General features: G+C 41.0%; 1 protein-coding gene across 1 annotated transcript in view; it reads left to right on the top strand.

Moving 5' to 3' along the window:
* SPAG9 (sperm associated antigen 9) overlaps positions 1-23,695 on the top strand; it is a 2,484,778-nt gene that overhangs the window by 2,247,769 nt on the left and 213,314 nt on the right. Inside the window, exon 27 of the mRNA XM_044084932.1 lies at positions 23,003-23,179. Coding sequence (XP_043940867.1) covers positions 23,003-23,179 — 177 coding nt within the window. The remainder of the gene's footprint in view (positions 1-23,002; positions 23,180-23,695) is intronic.

Here is a 23,695-nt window from a genome sequence, read left to right as displayed (position 1 = left end):
TTGAGCCCTTTATTCAAAAGTTTTAGTTGTGCATTGGTTAGTTCCACAGAGGAAATGTTATGGACATTGAAATTGGGCGTTAGTGTTCTGTCATTATTTTCAAAAGTGCCTCCAGACTCTGCTTCGATGTGTCTTTTCTTATGCTTCCGCCCCCCTCGTCTGTATCTAAATTGGGAGGGTGTAATAAGTTGTCCCTTTTGGCCTTAGGTAACCCATCTCTAGAGTATTCATCAGGTTCACCTTCTGTGTTAGAGGAAGTATCCTCACCAGATGTACCACTAGAAAAAACAAAATTTTTCTTCAAAATAGATTTGGGCCTCTTTCTTTTAGGAGTGGATGATCTTTTATTGTCCTCTCTAGGTAATTTAAAAGAGACATTTTTAGATGTCTCAAAGGGTTTACCCCTCTCGTAGTCACCTACATCCTTGAGGAATTTTTTGAGTTTCCTATCCTTTAGGATGGTTTCCATTTTGGACAAATCCATGGTAAGTTTTTTCACATGTGTCGTGAAAGAATCACAACTTTCAAACTTCTGGCCTCCAAACAAACAGTCTCCAAATCTTTGACCCCTGTCTCGACCTTACGTTCATAAAAGTTGGCCAGAGCATCCACTGGTTATTCTGCTCTTCAGTTATTCCCACCCACCCTGTTTTTGTTTTGGTGTTAATCTTAGTGGCATTGAAACTGCCCGCCCCTCAGCCTGCCTCTGGGCCCATCTCATTTGCTCACTCAACTGAGTGCAGTGAGATCATATTCTGATTTCAGGCACTCCTACTGTGTACAAAGAGAGCATCTGGGAAATAGAAAAAAAAAAAATTAAGCTTATTTCCTGCCTTTCTTGTTAAGTGGTACAGACTATTTGTAGGCTTCTGAGCCCCCAAGCCCTTCTGTGTTTGAGGGAAGCCTTCTAGCTTGTTTTTTTTTCTTGTAACTAGCCAGTTTTCTAGTTTCAGCACTCAAATCTGTTTCTTTGATCTCAGCACTTGTTCAGAAAAAAAAAAAAAAAAAAAAAAATTTCATCTGCTTTTACTGTACTTGTGTTTTTACCTACTTCTTTTTACTTTTGCATCATCTTAAAATACTCAATTGCATTTATTACTGCTTGGTGTAACTCATTCTAAGCCTTTTGGTTTAAACACTTGGGCTTCGGACCAGTTAGTTGTTTTGCACTGAGAGGTTTGTGGTCTGCACTGTTGTGGCAGAACAGGTAGCTTACATCCTTCTAGGTTGAGAACTGCTGATTGAGGGCTCAGTGTCTGTTATTCTAAGTGTGTATTAATTCTGGTTTAAGCACTTGGGCTTTCAAGCCAGTTATTTTACATTAAGAGGGTTCGTGGTCTGCACTCTTGTGGGAGGAGAGGCTGGACTCTGCCCTTCTGAGCTGGGAATTTCTGGTTAAAGGCTTATAGTGCATGCATATCTGAACTGTTTCTTACTGAAGTTGGTGCGCCTTGTTTGCTGTGGCATAGACTGGATTCGGGCCTGCTGGATCTAGCTTTGTTTGTGTAACTTGAGCACTAATCCAGACATTCTCTAAAGTATTCAATGGTATTTATTACTGCTTGGTTGTAACTTGATTAAAGTGTAGCTATCATTCAAGTCTTTTGGATTAAGCACTTGGGCTTCAGACCAGTTGTTTTACATTAGGAAGGTTTGTGGCAAGCACTGTGGTGGCAGGACAGGTAGCTTTCATCCTTCTAAGTTGGGAACTGCTGATTGAGAGCCCAGTGTCCAAGTGTATTAGTTCTGGTTTAGGCACTTGGGCTTCAGGCCAGTTATTTTACATTAAGAAGGTTCGTGGACTGCACTCTTGTGGGAGAAGAGGCTGGACTCTGCCCTTCTGAGCTGGGAATTTTCTGGTTAAAGGTTTATAGTGCCTGAATATTTGAACTGTATCTTACTGAAATTGGTTCACCTTGTTTGCTCTAGCATAGACTAGATCCAGGCCTACTGAATCTAGCTTTGTTTATATACTTGTTGTTTGTTTGCTTGTTATTTCCCTGGAAGCTAATTCACCTAATACGCAACTTCTCAGCGCTTCTGTGGATCACTAGTGATATCTGCATTGCTTACTGTACTTATTTCCTTGTTTCACTTGAAAGAAAGTTACTGTTTGTCGTTTTGCATTTAGTTACTTGTATCACATTGCACTCAAGTTACCTGGCACTTGCTCACTAAAGCAATTATATAAGTCAGCACTAAAAATTAAAAGCACTACACCCTCACTCCCCACTGGCCCTTGTTTTCAATTAAGGATTTCCCAATATTATTCTAGCATGTCCAAAGGTCAGTTGTCAATCTCCTCTCCGGTCCAGCTGGTGAATCTGGGAATCTTGAGGCAATGTTATAACTGCCTCATGTACACAGACAACCCTCTCCTCCTCCCACATAACACAAATACTTGCGAGAGATGCAGCTGTTTAGCCAAACTGGAGGCTGAGCTCTCTCAACTCAGGACTGGCAAGACCAGACAGGAGGAGAAGGCAACTACACACACCACAAAACCAGCCTCACATAATGCTACCACTCCACTGAATCAAACACATAAACACATAAACACACAAAGACATACTCGGAGGCTCTGAGTAAAAATTTACCTAAACAGCAGAGGCCTCCAAAGCAGACACCCAAACAACTGCTACCACAAGACACCCGACAAGCAACACATAAACCACAAAAGCAGTGTGCAAAGCAGTCACAGCCCTTAAGGCCAAATACAACACCAAACATACTTGTCATAGGTGACTCCATAGTCAGACACACTGACGTCCCACTCACCAGGCTGAACAAGGAGAGGGTCACAGTAAGCTGCCTATCGGGCGCTAGAATCCGCCACATAACACAAGCACTCTGGTCACTCCACAGCAAGTACAAATATGACACAGTCATTGTCCATGCTGGTGTGAGCGACCTGAGACGATACCTCCCTGGACTGCATGAAAAGAGACATAGAGGAGCTCTCTGATTATGTAGCCCAGGCAGGTATGACCCTAACCCTGAGCAGTATCCTTCCTTCACCAAGAATGATGCCACAATATAGAGACAAGATGATCAGCTTTAACAATTGGCTTAATGTCTGGTGTCATTCAAAGGGGATCCAGTGTCTGTCTGCCTGGGATGACATGCTTGACAAGCCACGCTGCTTCGCCAGGGACGGCTTGCACCTGTCACCCCTGGGATTCCGGATATTGGCTAAGGCTCTTGCCACCCCCATAGTGCCTTTTTTAGGCAAGGCTCAAATTCTAAACCTACCACCCTAGAAAACAAAAATGGGAAGAAATTGAGGGTAATGCTGCTCAATGCCAGAAGTCTAAATCTCAAAATGCACGCACTCGAGGCCCTTCTCAGTATGGAGAACATCGATGTCTGTGCTGTAACTGAAACCTGGTTCAAGGCTCCTGAGAGCACCGGGCCACTATTAGGTTTTACCTCATATCATGCGTTCCGGCCCCAAAACCCGGACCACGGCACAAAAGGAGGGGGTGTATGCATATTCATAAAGGATACTCACACCTCCAGGTTGGTGGGAACACATGAAGCTTGGAAACCATCCAGGTGCAACTAACAATAGGCAAAACTGCTCTACAAATTGTAGCATGCTACAGGCCACCCTCTCAAACTCAGGAACCCCACACAGCCTTCCTGAAGACACTGGAGGGTATAAATGTATCTCCAAACACCATCATATTGGGTGACTTCAGCTAACCGAATGTAGACTGGGAACATTACTCAAGCCCTAACTTTCTAGCCCAACGGTTCCTGGAGTTCATAAATTCAAATGCCATGGAACAGCTAGTCACTGTTCCCACGAGAGGAGAAAATATACTAGATCTCATTGTCACAAACATGGGGACAAAATGCTCCACACGAAGTATATCCCTCATTGGTGAGATCTGATCATAAACTAATCTCACTGGAAATCCACATCCCGCCCCACCCCAAACAAAAAGACCATAGTGAAGAACTTCTCTAAAGCAAACTTCACACTACTCAAGACTGGTGTGGTATCCTTCAAGGCCCCTGAGTCAGAGGAAACCACAACCCAAGCTGGAAGCCCTTACAAATGCCTTCTATGAACACCTCCAGGACTGCATGGATCAGGCAATCCCAAATAAAACCAAGACTCTTTCCACAAAGGGCAAGCGTCCAGTCTGGTGGACCCCAGCCATTAACAAACTTTACAATAAGAGGAGAAAGCTATTACATGATAGAACAAAATCCATAAAAGGGAAGTCACCCTGATCATTATTAGTAAAAAATACGAGCACTCATAAAATCAACTAAGGCCAATTTTGAGAGAAAAATTGCCATGGATTCAAAGGACAATCATAAGGCCTTTTTCAGCTATGTTAGGAACCTGGGTGGAAACTCACAGATATGCTCAGAATTAGTCCAAAATGATACAAAAATCACTGAACCCACAGACATTGCCAACATACTGGCAGACAGGTTCAGTGCAAACTTCACCCCTCTCCCCTAAAGGAGAGATAACTATCCCAGCCGAGTGTAGCCTCCCGGACATCTCAAATGCGCAGGTGAAAGCTGCTCTCTCTAAAGCTAAAAACACAGCATCAATGGGACCGGATGGTGTCCCGGCTGTGTGCTACACGTGCTAAATGAGGAATTAAACCCGCACATAAGGCAGCTGTTTAATCTCAGCCTTACCACAGGATACGTGCCCAAGGAGTGGCGTACGGCAACTGTGGTCCCACTCCACAAAGGTGGCGCCTCACGGACCCTGGTAATTACCGCCCCATAAGCTTAACAAGTCTAGTCTGCAAAGCTATGGAGAGGATCATAATGGAGCTCATAAACAAAGATATAGGGGACTTGCAGACATTGGACCCGACCCAGTTTGGCTTTGTCAAGGGAAGATCATGCCTTTTGAACTTGGTCGACTTCTTGAAATAGTCACCAAGGCCATTGATGAGGAAATGCAGTCCATACAGCCTACCTTGACCTTGCAAAGGCTTTGACACAATACCCCACTCGGGTATTGTAGAAAAACTTACCAGCTTAAATGTAAACCCATATGTCACAAGATGGGTTGCAAACTGGCTTAAGGACAGAACCCACAGGGTTAGAGTTGCTGGCGCTGTGTCAGACTCCAAGCCGGTCACAAGTGGTGTCCCACAGGGCTCGGTCCTTGGCCCCTATTGTTTGGCATCTACTTCTCAGAAGTACAGGCCAACATGGGAGGACTTTGGCTGACAAAGTTTGCAGATGACTGCAAACTGGGCGCCATAGTGGAAAGTGCATCGGACACTGATATCCTTCAGAAGGGACTCACGGAAACAGATAGCTGGTGCCAGAGCCATGGCCTGAAGTTAAACGCCAAAAAATGTATAGTCATACCCTTCGGGAAAAACAAGGTAACCCCAAGCTACCATATAGGTGGCAATCCACTAAGCACAGAAGAGGTTATCAGGGACCTGGGGACCCAGGTTGACAGTGGCCTTTCTTTTGACACATTGCTAAAGTGGTTAGAAAGACCTTCTACATTGCCCACCTGATCATGAAGGGATTCACATCCAGATCTAATGAGGTCATTGTTCCCCTGTACTCTTCACTTATCAGACCAATGATCGAGTACAATGCCCCATTCGGGATGTATCTCACCCGACATCTGCAGCAATTGGAGAGACCCCAAAAGTTCCTCACCAAAAGGATAAAGGGACTCCAAAATCTGTCATATGCTGCCAGATTGAAGAAACTCCAGCTCTATTCAGTCGCATACCGTCTGCTCAGAGGTGACATGTGCCTGACATACAAGGCCATGTCCAACCCGGAATTAATGGACATGCTCCACCTCAAAAATCCAAATCCACCAAAACCACTAGAGCAAGCGACTTAAACCTTAGCACGGATATAAATAGGGACGTGCTGGAGGGATAGATTTATCACTCAGAGACTCCTATGCTGTGGAATAAAATCCTGGTCCATGTGAGGCAGAGCACCTCGCTGACTCTGTTCAAGAGAAATCTAGACCTGTGGATGGGAGATCGTAGGTTTACCCCGGGAATCATCTCTGGGTCACTGCTGGACAGAGGCACAACAAACTAATGGGCACAGTATTTTTTCATATAAGGGGTGGCGTAAGCCACAATAATTTGGGCTAGGCTTATAAATGCCTTAGGGCAGATAGCCTAGTATAAACCTATGAACCTATGAACCTATGAACAAATTTGGAAGAGGCCAACTGTTGAATTTGACCCCAATCCTGAATTAATTGGTCATCAATATTGGAGACTAGTGGTTGTACCTTTACCCTAAGGCCCCGTGGAGTAATGTGTTTCTGCTGGTATGCTTTAAAGAGGCGTAAATGCCATACATTAGTCCTCACTGTCTTCATACTTTTGCTCAATCTGGTAAAAAATACATCACATTGTGCGTCCAAATCACACCCAGTCACCTCAGAGGTTGATGATGATCCATGTCTGTCTAAACCAAACACAGATAAATCATCCACATCAGATGATAAACCTTGTATTATAGGTGACAATGCCATGTTTAGAACCACAAAACCAGATCCAACCAAACCAGATGAGATATATAATGTGATAAAAAATCTAACAATCAATAAGAAAAAATCTTATCAATGAAACATTGATATGCAAAAGAACACAGAAAACGGTGTGTAATATATTGTCAGGCCTGCATAATGAAGGTGTTACCTTGACAAAAATTCAATCATCCAAAGTAAGACCATTATACACCTTAATACCCATAAATGAAAAATCTATAATCAGGCTGGGTAATGTGTATAAGTCTTGTGGAAGAGTGATCAATTGTTATAACCAATACAATACAAACAGCCTGGACGACCCGAAAACACCATTACAGTCGTCCCACTGTGTATTGGTATAGGCAGGTCCAAAAATATAATATATGATATGGTGATGTGCTCCAAAACCAACTACGCAACACCACCAATCCACAAAGTATATGGCACCCCTGAAAAATGTATTAATATATTTGCCATAAACAACCTATTGCAATAAAATTATTGCTGAAGAAACATCACCAGTATGATGTGTCCATAATAGTATCAATGTTCCACCACACATATCCAGTACATAACTAAACTGGTGAGGTTGGATCCAGAAAATAATGGCTCTAAAAAACAAAAATAATAATAATAGTAATATAGGTTTATGATAACACCTATTGTCGGGAATGAACCACAATGTGACAACCTGTTGTGCTGGTCTTCCAGTTTTATTTATATTTAGACATTATTGAGACTTGAGCAATTTTTTGACATTGCAACATTTCAATAGTTTTTGTTTTTCAACGTTTTATGCTGCATTTCAACAACACCAGTATATCGGAGGAGTTAATTTTGCTTGCTTGCTGTTCTGAATGGCATATGGTTACGTTTGACGTATGCACGCAACCACATTTCCTGTTTGTATCATTTGCGTGCACTACCAGCGCTTTGGAGAATCCTTTCCCATCCTAATCAGCTTTGGATTCCATTGGTGTTCGCCTTTTCAACGAACTCAAGATACATTTGTTCTGTATGTCTTATGCTTCGGCAATAGAGACATTTGTTTTATATATCTTACATTTCGGTAATAGAGACATTTTCTGGACTATGGGACATTTTTTGTATGTTTTTTGATACACATACATGGTACGTTTAGGTGAGCTTGTTGCTCACCTTATTTTGATATTCAATTGTGTATAGTTATTGTGCAGGTTATATTTGTCATGGTTATGATAGTTTAGGTACGTAGCCATCCCCTTGATTTATGCTGTTAATATTTGAAGGTTCTGTGATAAGGTGTTTTCTCTTAGTGCTGATTTGTAATTGTGTGTTGTCCATTATTTTTAGCGGACTCAACATACGCATTTGATATCATACAGATGTCTTAAATAGTTACATCTCTCATATGTTTGGGTCATTTTCTACATGAGTGTCAATATACTATGTTCATTCATTGGTGTATTTCGCCAACCTTTTGGATGGTTCCTTTTTATTCAAGCTAGTTTTGGATTTATCATACGTTACTGTCCTAATTGGATTTAACATATTTGTATTTCACATGGTTTTGTCTTTATTCATAGAGACATCATTAGGACTGAGGGACATCTATCATCTTTTGGTTGATACATATATCGGGTATGTTTAAGCAAGCTTGTTGCTCTATCTCTTCTGATTATTTATTTGTTCATCGTTATTGTTCAGGTCTATGTGGCATGGTTTCAATATAGTTATGTGTATACAGCCTTGCTTTTTTAGATCCTATTACCATTGCTGTCAGTTTTTGTCATGTCGACTTTTCTCAACACTTGTTTGGGATTGTTTGGCGTCCATCTTTCAAGCAGACTTAATATACATGCATTTTGCATGGTTTAAACTGTTCAATATATTTATTAGTATCTTCAGGTCAATTGGTTATTGATGCATATATTTTTTGTGTATTCACTATTGTGAATTTTTTTCATATGTATGTTTGTATTGCTATGCACATAATTCCCTTCATATATCATATGGGGTTGATATACACAAATTTTCATCTATATTGTATTATTGCTTAGTTTTTTGCTTATGGGGATAGCATTTTTATGCTTTCCTGAATGATTTTGGGGTGTGTTTTGATTTTTTGAATCATACACACATGTTCCAGGGTTTAAATTATTTTCAATGTAGATGTTATTTTGTGAATTCATGTAATGGACATATGTTTTTGTTGATCTTTGCTCTACTATCAGTGGATCATCATTTTAACATAGTGATGTTCTAGAGTGGATTTCTGTCATTTCTATTTGTTTAACCATCATAACATATTGATGTGAACAATTTTTTGGCACCCTACTTTCTCTGGGTATACATTTTATTTCAATCTTTGACCACAAATTATATCGGTGGTTTTTTCACTGTCTTTATATACTTTTGTTGTTTTATTTTTACTATATAGTCCTTCTATCTGGCCATGCGAATTGTTTTGGATTGCTAACATCATTTGAGGGCAAACATTACTTTGTCCAGGTTGTCACATTGTGGTTCATTCCAGACAATAGGTGTTATCATAAACCTATATTACTATTATTATTATTTTTGTTTTTTAGAGCCATTATTTTCTGGATCCAACCTCACCAGTTTAGTTATGTACTGGATATGTGTGGTGGAACATTGATACTATTATGGACACATCATATTGGTGATGTTTCTTCAGCAATAATTTTATTGCAATAGGTTGTTTATGGCAAATATATTAATACATTTTTCAGGGGTGCCATATACTTTGTGGATTGGTGGTGTTGCGTAGTTGGTTTTGGAGCACATCACCATATCATATATTATATTTTTGGACCTGCCTATACCAATACACAGTGGGACGACTGTAATGGTGTTTTCAGGTCGTCCAGGCTGTTTGTATTGTATTGGTTATAACAATTGATCACTCTTCCATAAGACTTATACACATTACCCAGCCTGATTATAGATTTTTCATTTATGGGTATTAAGGTGTATAATGGTCTTACTTTGGATGATTGAATTTTTGTCAAGGTAACACCTTCATTATGCAGGCCTGACAATATATTACACACCGTTTTCTGTGTTCTTTTGCATATCAATGTTTCATTGATAAGATTTTTTCTTATTGATTGTTAGATTTTTTTATCACATTATATATCTCATCTGGTTTGGTTGGATCTGGTTTTGTGGTTCTAAACATGGCATTGTCACCTATAATACAAGGTTTATCATCTGATGTGGATGATTTATCTGTGTTTGGTTTAAACAGACATGGATCATCATCAACCTCTGAGGTGACTGGGTCTGATTTGGACGCACAATGTGATGTATTTTTTACCAGATTGAGCAAAAGTATGAAGACAGTGAGGACTAATGTATGGCATTTACGCCTCTTTAAAGCATACCAGCAGAAACACATTACTCCACGGGGCCTTAGGGTAAAGGTACAACCACTAGTCTCCAATATTGATGACCAATTAATTCAGGATTGGGGTCAAATTCAACAGTTGGCCTCTTCCAAATTTGTGGATGCTCTGGCCAACTTTTATGAACGTAAGGTCGAGACAGGGGTCAAAGATTTGGAGACTGTTTGTTTGGAGGCCAAAAAGTTTGAAAGTTGTGATTCTTTCACGACACATGTGAAAAAACTTACCATGGATTTGTCCAAAATGGAAACCATCCTAAAGGATAGGAAACTCAAAAAATTCCTCAAGGATGTAGGTGACTACGAGAGGGGTAAACCCTTTGAGACATCTAAAAATGTCTCTTTTAAATTACCTAGAGAGGACAATAAAAGATCATCCACTCCTAAAAGAAAGAGGCCCAAATCTATTTTGAAGAAAAATTTGTTTTTCTAGTGGTACATCTGGTGAGGATACTTCCTCTAACACAGAAGGTGAACCTGATGAATACTCTAGAGATGGGTTACCTAAGGCCAAAAGGGACAACTTATTACACCCTCCCAATTTAGATACAGACGAGGGGGGCGGAAGCATAAGAAAAGACACATCGAAGCAGAGTCTGGAGGCACTTTTGAAAATAATGACAGAACACTAACGCCCAATTTCAATGTCCATAACATTTCCTCTGTGGTACTAACCAATGCACAACTAAAACTTTTGAATAAAGGGCTCAATTTTGTCCCTGGGTTTTTTGTTTCTGAACAATCTTTGGCTCAGGATGTGGTTCATTTTTGTCGAACATTAAATTTGAAATTGTGTTTTGACAACAATACTTGTGATACATCTCATGATTTCAAGTTTAAGAAATCCACATTTAACCCGCCCATGACACATTTAGTGGGGGTGTTCCAAAAAAATGTATTGCAGGATATACATTGTCATCTTAGGGATTTTCCTATTTCTTATAACAATTTGTCCATTGAGGAAATAAATAGTTTGGATGAGCTTGTGAATAATAAAGATCTAGTTATTATTCAAACTGATAAAGGTGGTGCTGTGGTGGTATTGGATAAGGTCGCTTATGATCAGGAAGCCATGAGGCAATTGGGTGACATAGAATATTATAGACGGATGCCTTTGGATCCCTCACCCCATTTTCAGCACCAAATTGATCAGTTTTTGACTGAGGCGGTGGAGGAGGGAATCATTACACAGTCCATCAAAGAACAACTAATGGTCTCGTCACCCAAGAGACAATATCTTTACTTGTTACCAAAGATCCATAAACATGTAAGCAATCCACCAGGTCGACCCATTGTCTCTGGACATGGGTCTCTTACTGAACCACTGTCCGAATATTTAACCCAATATCTAAAACCTCTATTGGGTTTCATTAGAGCTAGAATTAAGGATACCACCCAATTTTTGGACATTATTAACAACACCCAACTTGAATTACATTGGCTATTGTGCACTTTGGACATCACCTCTCTTTACACCAATATTCCACACTGGGCAGGCTTACAAGCACTGGACTATTGGTTGGTTAGATCAGGTTTATATCCACCTGGATTTAATACATTCTTAGTATGTCTAACGGAATATGTTTTGACCAGTAATGTTTTCTATTTTCATAATCAATGTTACTGGCAAACCAAAGGTACTGCTATGGGTGCATCTTTTGCACCCATATATGCAGATCTTTTCATGGCATATATAGAAGAAATTATGATTTATGATCACAATCATAATATTTACATGTGTGAGATGGACATTTGGCGTCGTTATCTGGATGATTGTTGGTTGGTGTGGAAAGCTGATGAACATTACCTTATGGAGTTTCTTGAATATCTTAATAACAATATATGGGGTATTGAATTTAAGCTGACTTATCATGCCTCTAGGATAGTATTTCTGGATGTTGAAATCAGTAGAAATGAGGACAATACTTTGTCTACTAGGATGTTCAGGAAATTTCCGGAATTTAACTCTGTTTTACATGCTACCAGCTTCCACCCACAACATATCATCCAGAATATACCCAAATCTCAGTTTCTTAGAGCCAGAAGAATTTGTTCTAACCAACAGTCTTTTTTTGAGGCCCGTGAAGATCTGACTCACAGATTCATCCAGAGGGGCTATCGTCCAGGCATTGTACATGCAGCCAAAAGATGGGCATCCAACACAAATAGAGAGGACTTATTGTCATACAGGGACAAGAATAACAATTCCAACACACAGCCCTTACGTCTGGTTACCACCTATGGACGCAATACACAGGGCTTCATTAATATTATACATAGACATTGGAATTTGCTTAAGGCTGATCACAAACTAAACTCTTTTCTTCCAGATAGATGTTCATTTTCATTTAGAAGAGGACAGACTATTGGTTCCAAATTTAGTCATTATAAGAAGGCGGGTTTTGACTCCTATGCTTCCACTCAGGTGTCTCTGATAGGCAAACCCATTGTGGGGTGCATTCCGTGTGGACATTGTTCTTTTTGTACTAGGGTCTCAAATACTAGGGAATTTAGTAGTAAAAATACCTCAGAGGTCTTTGACATCAAATTTTGGGCTAATTGCAACACTGAGTGGGTCATCTATTTGGTGACCTGTAACTGTTCTGCATTTTATGTTGGACAGACATCCAGGGCTTTTCGCCTTAGAATTTGTGAACATTTGAGTGACATCAAAAACAAACGTCATAGCAATGCACTCTATAAACACAGTTTAAAACATGCATCAGCTTCTTTCAAATTTGTTATTATTGATTGTATTAAGGGGAAATGTAAAGACAAACAATATTGGCATGAAATACTTAGCTCCAAGGAAAGAAAATGGATTGTCAAACTTGGAGCTTTGTTTTCACCTGGTCTCAATGACCAATTTTGAATGCAGGTTTCTGATTGGCTTTTATGTTTGGTGTATCCTACATATACTATTGCATTGTTGCTTTGACTTCTTATTGCTTCTATTTCACTGAAGAAGGCTCTGAGGAGCCGAAACCGGTTTGATGTCTTTGTGATTGTTTTTTCAACATTCTAGACATAGTGGGATTTGTTCTCTCCCTATGTGAATAAACTATCTGGTTTATTTGTGGCATTTGCCAACACTTGCTGGCTTTTTTTTGTTTTTTTTTGTTTTTTGTTTTTTGCATTTCTTCACTGTCACATATTCTGACCTCCCAGCTTTGCATCTGCCCCCTGCTTTCTTTTGTTGAGACATACACTAAGTATTCATTTATTACTTATGCTTCTTACCCAAATAACTGTAATCTCCCTCCCATGTTTTGCTCAACTTGGACAATTATAGTTCATTGGTGTTTACTAGGCTAATGACCATAAGGGCCTTTTTAAGCCTAGCCATGCATCCCAAATTCTGTCCATCCCTTCCTTCTTCCTGATGTTTATTTAAAAAAAAAAGCCCTTGCTTCCTTGATTAATCTCTTCTAGCTCTGTTTCTTTCTTGTATAGCCTTTGCTGTCCTGAATATCATTGTTGCCTTTTTGCTAGCATTCTTTTACTGTGTGTCTTCTACCTTCCTCCCTCCTTCCATTTCTTGGAGGCTGTGGCTTAGTGTCTGCTTTCTGTATTTGCCTCTTCCTCACACCATTGTCCATTGCACTGATGGCTCATCTTCCACCCATTCCCATAGCTCGTTTGCTTCTTTGAATAGTTCCCAGTCTTCTAAGTCATCCTTTATGACCTCCCTCAGTGGTGCATAAACCACTCTTCTATAATCTTTCAGCATTGCTGTTAATTTTATATCTGATGTTATCAGTCTTCATCTCTTCTTGACTTCTGGGTACGGTTCCAATCCTCTGAACCAATCTGGCCGGTATATAGCTCGCTTCAACCAAAAATCTCTTAAGCTAATAGTCTACCCACTGTGCCCCTCACTATATTACCTCAGATCTAGTTTGCCGCTCTAACAGCAAGATGCATCAGCCGACTTCTCTCTCGTAGCGAAGTAAAAATCTTATACTTTTAGAAATATTTTCTAATTGTTCTAAATAATCTTTTTGTCTACCCTTTAGCTGTGAGTGTTGGTATTATTTACTACCATTATTGATAGTACCCCCCCCCCCCTTACCATTAGGTAATCTTTCTACCATTGCTGATAGTAGTTTTTTCCTGTTGTGAGTGCTTGATCTTTCTCTTCCTTTTTCCTTCCTTTCTCTCTCTCCAGGTTTTTGATTTAGGGTAATGGCAGATAAATCTAAAAAATCCAAAGCTGGTTTTAAGCTGTGTAGAGAGTGCAGCAGAAAAATGCCAAACTCTAATGGCCATGAATGCTGTATATATTGTTTGGGTGTGTCTGACTTGAATACTGACTGTACTATCTATCAGGGTTCCTGTAATAGAGCCCTGGTAGACTGTAGAAATAAACCTGTTCTCAAAGGGCTTCTTAAAGTCCCTTTTGAAGAAGTCTTGTCCAAGGCCGACCAGTCTCCTCCGGCCTCTGGTACCAAAACCTCCAATTCTTTGCCGACATTACCCTCGGCACTGACAGTAAAGCAACATAAGCATTCATCTGCAGGTTCCTCTTTGGAACCGAAATCTAAGGTTCTGAAGCTCTCTGAACAGAGTGACTCTTCAGCACAGACAAGCTTACTGGTGGTGTCAACACCAGCCACAACATCCACAGCAATTACAACACCTGCTTATTCTAGTTTGGCTATGGTTCTGACAGTGGCACCTATTTCCACTGCTGCTGTGTCGGCACCGATATCTCCTATGGGCCCAGTAGATGGTGCTCGACGGATTTCCCCATTCAACCCAGGGTTAACTATTTCCCTTCTGTTGATCTTTTTTGGGGCAACGATCCAACCCTTTTCTAGAGAGACCTGCGTAGTCTCCTGCATTGTCCATTTGCTCCACCAGGAGTCTTTCAGAAGTTGATATAGTGAGGATGGGCGGAAGTTAATATAGTGAGGTTGGATCAGATTCTGACAGCTAGGGGTCTTACCCCATCCTCTCATCTTCCTCTCCCTTCTGGCGCAGGGGGGGGTTCTCTCCCACAACCCTTTCTTACACTCCTCCTCTAACCTCTTTGCAGGCTTTAGAGCAGTCGACTCTAATGACAGTAGTTCCAGTCACCTTGGCACTGACTACCTTTTTGTCTTTGGTGTCCGGTATGACTCTGGCTCTTTTGGTGCCTTCAGGACAGACAGGTCCACGGGACTGTGTCTTGGCCATCGGGCCTGAGGGGTTTGAGTCGGCTCTTTTTTTTTATGGAGCCAACCTTGCCTTTTCAGGCTGCGCCAACAGAGGAACCATCCTTGGTTTTGGCTTTTCAAGTGGGTCTCTCGAGGTGGGGTGTGACCCCAGTTCTGAGTTTTTGTCTCTGTTCTGGGCTCCCATCCCTCCTCAGGGGGTTCTGTCTGTCAAGCCATGGAAAGAGCTTTGGCCACTGCTTCACCTCAGGTGGCTTCTGTGTTACTAGTCACCCCTTGACCCCTGCTTTAACGGAGCTGCCACCAACCTCCACCCCCAGACAGTGAGCTCCAAGGTTGCAAGGCTTACCTACTAAAGGTCTTTACTCTTCCGATGCTCCCACTGAAGAGCCTCCTCATAAGAAATTGTGTAAGAGGAAACACCTTGATTCTCCCAAAGAATCCATCATAAAGGACACAGATTTTGATGAGAGGGAGGTTCCCCTTCCTTTCACCCCCGGAAGATGTGTCCGTTGGAGACATTCTGGAGATCTTAAAACAGAGGGGTGATTGGAATCCCAAAGAGCCTTTTTCCAAGGAATCAGTGTACTTGCAGGCCATTGGAGCTTGCCTTTCTACCTCCTGGGTGACCTCACCCACTGACAATCTAATTAAATTGATCATTTAGTGGGCCAGGAAAGCTCCTGACTCCATAGAACCTATCCCCCTGGAGACCTGACAAAATTTTTCCACCCCTGAAGATCATCCACATTGGGCAAAAGGATTAGTAGTTGATGCCATGGTGGTAGCAGCTGCCACAAAGAAAGAACTAGCTGAGGAAATTTATACTGTACATCCCCTAACCGAGAGTCCTGGGTGATGGACAGATTTGCGAAGCAAGTCTGAGTATCATCGACCTTCTCCATCAGGTCTTTGAATTTTTTGGCATGCTTCACTAGGCTTCAGAGGAATGTGGTCAAGGAGCTGTCCAGATACCCTGACAGAAGCAGTAGCTGAGAAGGGTCCAAGAAAAAGTGGCCTCCCAGTTATTTATCCTGGAGTCTATTTTGAACTCTTCATGAGTCTCATTGCGCATGCAGCCGAAGAGGTGACCAGGGCAGTAGCATCAGGTGTTGTGATTCAACTACACGCCTGGATGTGCCTGCGCGAGTTTGTGGAACCATTTAAGTATTCCTTCGTCAATGCTCCCTTTGACAGATCCTCATTGTGTTTAGGTCCAAAGTTAAGGAAACTCTATCCAGATGTGAGAAAGATGGAAAGACTGTGTTTGCTGTGGGCGTACGTTTTTCCGCTCCTCAACGATCGTACTCCAGAAATCAGAGGAGTAGCAAAATGTAGTTCAAAAAGTCTCAGTAGCCTTTCCAGGACACATGTGGTACAGACTTCCCCCGGGGCATAGGGGGGAATTTACAATGGAAGATGCTGTCCCAGAGGTGTGGGGTAGTCTGCAGAACCAGGGTTCCAGGGAGTCCTTCTCTGGCCAACCCTACCAGGCTCCTGAAAGGAGCCCGGATTGCTTGCCTCTGGAGGCAGTCAAAGGAAGATTCTCTTTGCAACCATCAGCTGGTGACTCATAACTACCTATGCCTGGGTGTTAAGGATAATTTCCAGAGGTTATTTAATCCCCTTCACCCTTTACCGAAGAACCTGAGCAAGATTCACCAACATTCCACACAGCCAGAGGGATCAAGCACTATTAGAAATACAAAAGCTGCTAGAAAGAGTCATCCAAGAAGTTTTACCAGGCCAGTTATGATCCAGATTTTACTCAAGGTTCTTTTTAGTGCCAAAGAAGACAGGGGACTGGAGACCAATTTTGGATCTCAGCATTCTCAACAAATTTGTCCAGCAGTCAAAATTTTGGATGGTCATGGTTCAGTCAATACTTCCCTTTCTAGAGGAAAACAATTAGATGTGCTGTATTGACTTTCAAGACGCGTATTACCACATAAAAATGGACAAACGTTCAAGAAAGTTTCTCTGCTTCTGGTTAGGAGTCTGTCCCTACCAATTCAAAGTGCTGTCACCACAGCCTCCAGGGTGTTCACCAAATGTATGGCAGCAGTGACACCACATTTGAGGCTGCACGGATTCAGAGTGTGTTTCCTTACCTGAACGACTGGCTCCTCACCGCTTCCACTAGGCATCTACTTCTTCAAACAATGGATTTCATTCTGAAGCTATCTCAGCAGTTGGGCATTATAGTCAATCTTGTGAAATCTCAACTAATCCCTTCTCAGGGTGTGGAGTTCATTAGGGCTAGTCTAAACACACTGTCTTGTGTGGCATCTCTACCCAACCACAGGTTCCAGAAAATTCAATCTTTGGTTCAGCCTATCCTTCATTCAAGCAAGATACCGGCTTAGCTAATTCTGCAAGCTTTGGGCTCAATGGCAGCAGTGATCACTTTAGTCCCACTAGCAAGATTTCATATGAGACACCTTCAGTGGCTTCTTATGAACCAATGGTCGGTTTTTGACCCACCCCATGAATTATCCAGTTTTTATAACCAGATGATGCAAAGATGACATAACCTGGTGGATGCAGTCAAAAGAGATTCTTCTGAGCCGTTCTTTGCCCTCCTCAGCTCAAGGCCATAATAACCACAGATGTTTCCCAGATTGGGGCAGCGGGTGGGCATTATCTGGGGAAAGACAGTCCAAGGCACTTGGTCCCCTTCCGAGGCCAGTCTGCATATCAGTATTCTGGAGTTGAGGACAGTGCTCCTCGCGTTGCAGGCATTTCTCTCTGCCCTACCTCAAAGGATGAGAGCGATTCAGTCAGACAATTTGTCCATAGTCTAGTATATCATCAAACAAGGGGGAACCAAGTCCTACCTGCTGTGTCAAGAAGCACTTCGAGTTTGGCAATGCGCCATAACTTCCAACTGCTTTCTAATAGCAATGCACATCGGGGAGTTCAAACGTGATTGCTGACAAAACTGAGCAGATGCATCCTCATGACTCTCGAGTGGTCTCTAAATTTCAGAGTGGCGAAGAAAATCTTCCTTTGCTGGTCCCAGCCTTGCTGTGATCTGTTTGCTTCACCCCTGAATAACAAGTGCAGAAGCTATTTTGCCCTAATTCCCCCTCAGGAGGAGTCCCCTAGAGACGCTCTTCTCCTCAATTGGCCCCCGGGTCTCCTTTATGCCTTTCCCCCATTCCCTCTGATCCCTCTCTTCCTCAAGAAAGCAGCTCTGTTGAGAAGCAAAGTAATCCTCTCTGCACGTTACTGGCCTTGACAAATATGGTTTCCCTTCCTGTGGCCTCATCTACTTCGCCGCCCATGAATTCTGGACCCAATTCTGGACCTTCTGTCCCATCCCCAGGGACTAGTGCATCCCGGTCTACAGACTCTCAAGCTGATGGCTTGGTTTCTCCAATTCCATTAGTCATCAGGCATAATGACATTCCATCACCTCTGCAACACATTTTGTTGGCATCCCATAAAACCATCCACCAGGAATCTCTACAGTAGTAAATGGAAGAGATTTTCTATCTGGGCTTGTGATAATGGTCTTGATCCTTTTTCAGCTCCAGTGGAAAAAGTTCTAGAGCTTCTAGCTACCATTTTTGATAAAGGGGCTTTTGCTTCCACAATAAAGGTCATCTTAGAAGCTATTTCAAACTTCCATAGTGGTTTTGGCTATCAGCCCTTAATCTCTCACAGACTTTGTAATGTTTTTCTTAAGGGCACCATTCGTTTAAACCCTCCATTTAAGGATCTTGTCTCATATCCATGGGATTTGACGCTTGTCTTGCAGTCACTTACATTACCCCCCTTTCAACCTGCAGCTACCTGTGACTTGAAGTTTCTGTCTTGGAAAACGCTTCTTCTGATAGCTGTCACCTCTGCAAGACGAGTTTCCGAATTACGAGCTGTGTTTTAATAGCCCCTTTTTATCTAGTTTTCCACAAAGACAGTGTGTAACTCAGAACTAACCTGTCCTTTCTTCCTGAAGTGGTTTCAGAGGCCAGTATCAGTCAGTCTATAGATTTGCCTGTATTCTTCCCAAAGTTTTCTAATAAGGGTGAATATTGCTTGCACCGTTTAGATGTGAACAGGCAGTTATGTTTTTACCTGGACAGAACTAAGCAATTAAGACAGTCAGAACAGTTATTTGTCTCTCTTGCAGGCACAACCTTGGCCAAACCTGTCCCTAAGGTTACTCTGTCAAGATGGTTAAGAGACTACATTTCCTTTATTTACATGAAAAAGAATCTAAGACTTCCTATGCCGGTGAAGGCACAATTCCACCAGATCTATGGTGACTTCAGTTGTTATTCTTTCTAAAATGTCCATGTCTGAAATTTGTGCAGCTGCAACATGGGCTACCCCACATAACGTTTTATCACTCATTACAGATTGGATATGGTCTCCAGGGGGAGAGCCTCCTTTTGGTTCTGTAGTTCTCAGGAATATTCTTCCATAGGCGACCCAGGATCTAAGGTAGCTGAGGACTCTGTCCCAGAACTCAAGAACAGATGAAGACTAACAACATCAGATAAAGAAGTTATGTCTTACCATGGTGTTCCATCTGTGTTGTCGATCTTTATCTATTCCTGCGTCCCACCTCACTTGCCTCCTCCTATAGAGTCCTGGTGGAGCGATTTGCTGTCCTGGAATTCCTTGTTAGGGTACACCTTGGACATAGCTTCTGACTTTAGTTAGGTCTCATGGTGTTGTTCTGCAAGTCTGAAAACTCGATCTGAGGTAATGTAGAGAGGAGCATTGTGGGGAGACTGTTAGCTCGAGAGATTTTTGCTGACGGGAGCTATATAACGGCCAGATTGGTTCCGAGGACTGGAATCGTACCCAGAAGTCAACAATAGATGAAGATCCTCTCAACCATATAGTGGCATTTTTTTTTATTCAGACTATACGAGTAAACTTACTTTAGTGTTTTATAATAATGGAATTTATTTGCATACCATTCCATTATTTCTTCCTAGTGTGGTATATGAATGAACTTTTAATCATTCAGAACAGCCAACTTATTTTCTAGAACAATCCAGTCCAGTTAAAGTGATTTTGAACATGCTGGATGTTCAGATGTCCTTGAGTTGGTTATTCTCACATAATATATCACTTTAAGAAATCACAGAGGTGATGGTAAGTACACTGTCTCTGCCTGTTTAGCTTACTTTGTGGAATCATATTGTTCCTTGATTGTGAAGTAATTGTAAAGATGCATCAGGGATCATTCTACAAGACCAGTGGCTGCTTCTACAACTTTCTTTTAAGGGGGTTCTAACCCAGTATATATAGGCTGCTGTGACCTGGTATACTACCCACAGCTTCATTGTGCTTTTTTGATTAAATGTTGCAGCTAAGACTAGACCAGAGTTTTTAAAGCAGTTCTCAGCTGATTTGTTTTGTAAATTTTATCCACTTGTTTAGTTAACTGCTTGGTAGCCTTGCATTTGTGTAAGACCACTGTGACTAAAAGTCCTTGAAGTACAGATTATTAACATAGGCAGCTGCCTATAACGCCATATCTACGTAGCATGAAATCAGGAGAATTACAGCCCTCCCATTCCTTGAGGGGTTCATTTTTCTTGTTATTGTTTTGTTTGTTTTCTTATCTCGGGTAACTGCCTAAAGGAGTTTCCCTTCTTAGTTGATTGCAGTGCTGCTTGGAAAGAACTGGGGTGGGATATCACTCCCATTCAGGTACATTCTTTCACTGACCTTATTTAGAGTGCAGCCACTTCAGTAGGTAGACAGACCCAGTGTGAATCTCTGTGAAAGTTTATGCAGTATGGACTGCAGTCTGGTAGCTAAAGGAGTACACTTTTATAAAAAGTAATTCTGATTCCAGTTCATGAAGATCTAAAGTTATGGTAGGTGCCTAATCTATCTGTGAAGAGTTCACATTTGCTGAGCTTTTGGGGTGCTGCCATAAATGTTAAATGTTCCATTGTGTGTTCATTCATGCACTCATTTTATGTTAATGCATGTTTTTGAAAACTGCTTCTCATGCAGACCTACAGAAGTCTATTAAACTGAGTTAAGGTTACACAGTTTTCCTCCTGTAGTTTATCAAGCATACATGATGATTAGTTGCGACCTGTTGTCGTCCCTCCCTTTAAATATATTTCTATTTAAATGAAATGTATTAAGCTGCTGCTTAATGGTGGGTAGTCTTATAAAAAAGAACAACATTATAACTGCATAAACAGCCTTTGTGCTTTGTTGCCAGAAATAGCAACAAAAGTATGTTCCTGGCAGCTTTATAGGCCAAAACAGTATCTTAGTTTTTTTTGTAAATCTTTCTTACAATGGAGTATATGAGAAGTAATATTTTGAAGGAGAGGGGAGGGAGAAAATGGAATAAGACAACCCATTTAACAGAATCCATTTAGCCCCTTTTTGCCTGTAGATGGCGTTTGGTTATCATGCTCAATAAAATGAAAATGTGCTGTTAGAAGATAGAATTCAGTTTTCCAGTAAGCAATATGTGACTGCATTTATTTTAAGAATTTGCCTATATCAAAAGTGCATTTTGTTTGCATGTAGGATAGCTGATACTCTGGAAACAGCATGTTGTCTTTGTTACTTTAATATTGCTGATCATTTCATGTCTTTAAAAACGTCATTTTTGTGTATGAAAAATAGTTGTTTCCTGCTCCATTTGGTTGCTTAGTGGAAACTGCTGTTGCATTATTCTGGCAATTTAAAGCTGTAGGTACCAGCACAAAACAGACCTTTGGAATATTGGGTTTTCATTAATTCTTCTCCTTTACTGTTACACCTGTCCATTCTCCCCTTTCCTACTCTCTCACTATAGCTGTTATCCTCCACCAGGGACGTTTGCTAGGGCTGAGGGGTAAGTGCAGCTTGTGAACGCAGACCTAATCTCCAGCTTCTAATTGCCAATTCTGGTCATTCCTTTCCCCTCTAGACTACCCCTGTGTATGTTCCTAAACGTTTTCCTACTTGCAGTTACTGCATCTCTGCAGATTTATGTTGCTAAATCAACCACCAAGTTTCTAAGCAGTTTATGTACCACTTTATGTTGCAGCTGGACTTCTGTACGTACCTGTTTACTGCCTCCTACAGTAATACTCTGCAAAGTTTCTATTTATGCTTTCTTATTAACACAAATTATTAACTTTTTCATATAGCTTGTCTTTGTATATATGCCCTCTAGGAAATGGAGACATTTTTTGTGACTAGCATGAACATCGAAGACCATCTATTTAACAGTGAAATTGCAGAAGTCTGCAAAACATGGTTACAAAACAGTTTAATCTTGTTAAATATAGTAAATATTATATAGTCCTTGTAATGTTGATTCAGATTTAAAATAGACTTCAAGCTTACCTTCACATGAGATTTATGAGATATTTGCCTTCTCTGAAGGAAACCACTCAACTAGGAGAAATAAAAACATATGCCCTTTTTTTTTCTTTGTCCCTGTTTTACTACAGTGGAGAAATACAATGCATTTCCCTAGCAGTTTTCTCCCCCAGTAATTCCAGTTGCAGTTCTGCTGTATGTCAAGTGCCACAGTTTTCCATTTCTGATTGGATCAAGGACAGTGTTTTTGCTTGAGTGATGAGACAAGGGGAGAGTACTGAAAATTAATTCTAATGTAAATAACATCTGTAATTAAAATCATGGGGAAATACTTTAAAAAAACTAAGAAATGCAAGCTGTATTCCTGGAATAGTGTTCAAAATATTTTTCAGTAATAGGGTAGGAAAGCATTTCATAGGAACAAAAAGTGCTAGATTAGCATAAAACTGTCTCCATTACCAGAATGCTGTCAATGCCATGCATGCCCTTTTTCACTTTGTATTCTCCAGGTCCTTAATTATTTCCTTGTCTCCCTTTTTTGTTTTGCTTAAGCTTTTAGACAGCAGCTTAATATTAACCGAAAGTGTTTTAGCTTGACGTAAAAGTCTTAAAGTGTTTTATATTTTGTTTTAGCAAATAAAATATCAGGAGGAACTGCAAACCGTCCAGGGAGTGTAATTCGAGTATATGGTGATGAGAACAGTGACAAAGTAACTCCTGGGACTTTCATTCCATACTGTTCGATGGCACATGCGCAACTCTGTTTCCATGGTCACCGAGATGCTGTCAAATTTTTTGTGGCAGTGCCAGGTAAATAACATTGATCATGTTTTGCTAGAACAGACAATGGAGCAAAAGGCACAGTGCTGTGTTTGTAGTAGCCAAATTGAACTTGAGAGTAACTTGTTGTATGGCTTGAGCAACTGAATTGCTCAGAGCATAAATCAATAACAAATGTCTACAAAAATGCTTAGATGTTCATTGTAGAATTATCTGCTCCAGTATAATCCCTTAATCCATGGGGCTCAGCTTCTGGTGGGCCCTCTGCCTTCCATTCTGACTTCCACAACTTTCAAGACATATTCCCAGCATGGGAGATGTGGTCTTCTACCTTATCTGAGATTTCTGTTGAAACACTGTTGGGGAAAAAAAAGGAAGAAACTTTGCAATCTTCATTTCTTTATTGCCGCAAGGATTGAAAAGTTGTATTTCTTTCTACTGAAACAATATCAGACCAGGATGTACCCATTAGAGATTTTTATATTGTTGATGAGACTAGATGTTTAAACTGGGTATTTATGATTTTTGAAATTGGATTTATTGAAT

This window comes from Protopterus annectens, chromosome 10.part0 (genome assembly GCF_019279795.1).
Source record: "Protopterus annectens isolate FY-2018-M chromosome 10.part0, PAN1.0, whole genome shotgun sequence".
Taxonomy (NCBI): domain Eukaryota; kingdom Metazoa; phylum Chordata; order Ceratodontiformes; family Protopteridae; genus Protopterus; species Protopterus annectens.
The sequence above is the reverse complement of the archived record's forward strand: the minus strand, read 5'-3'. Positions and strand labels throughout refer to the sequence as shown.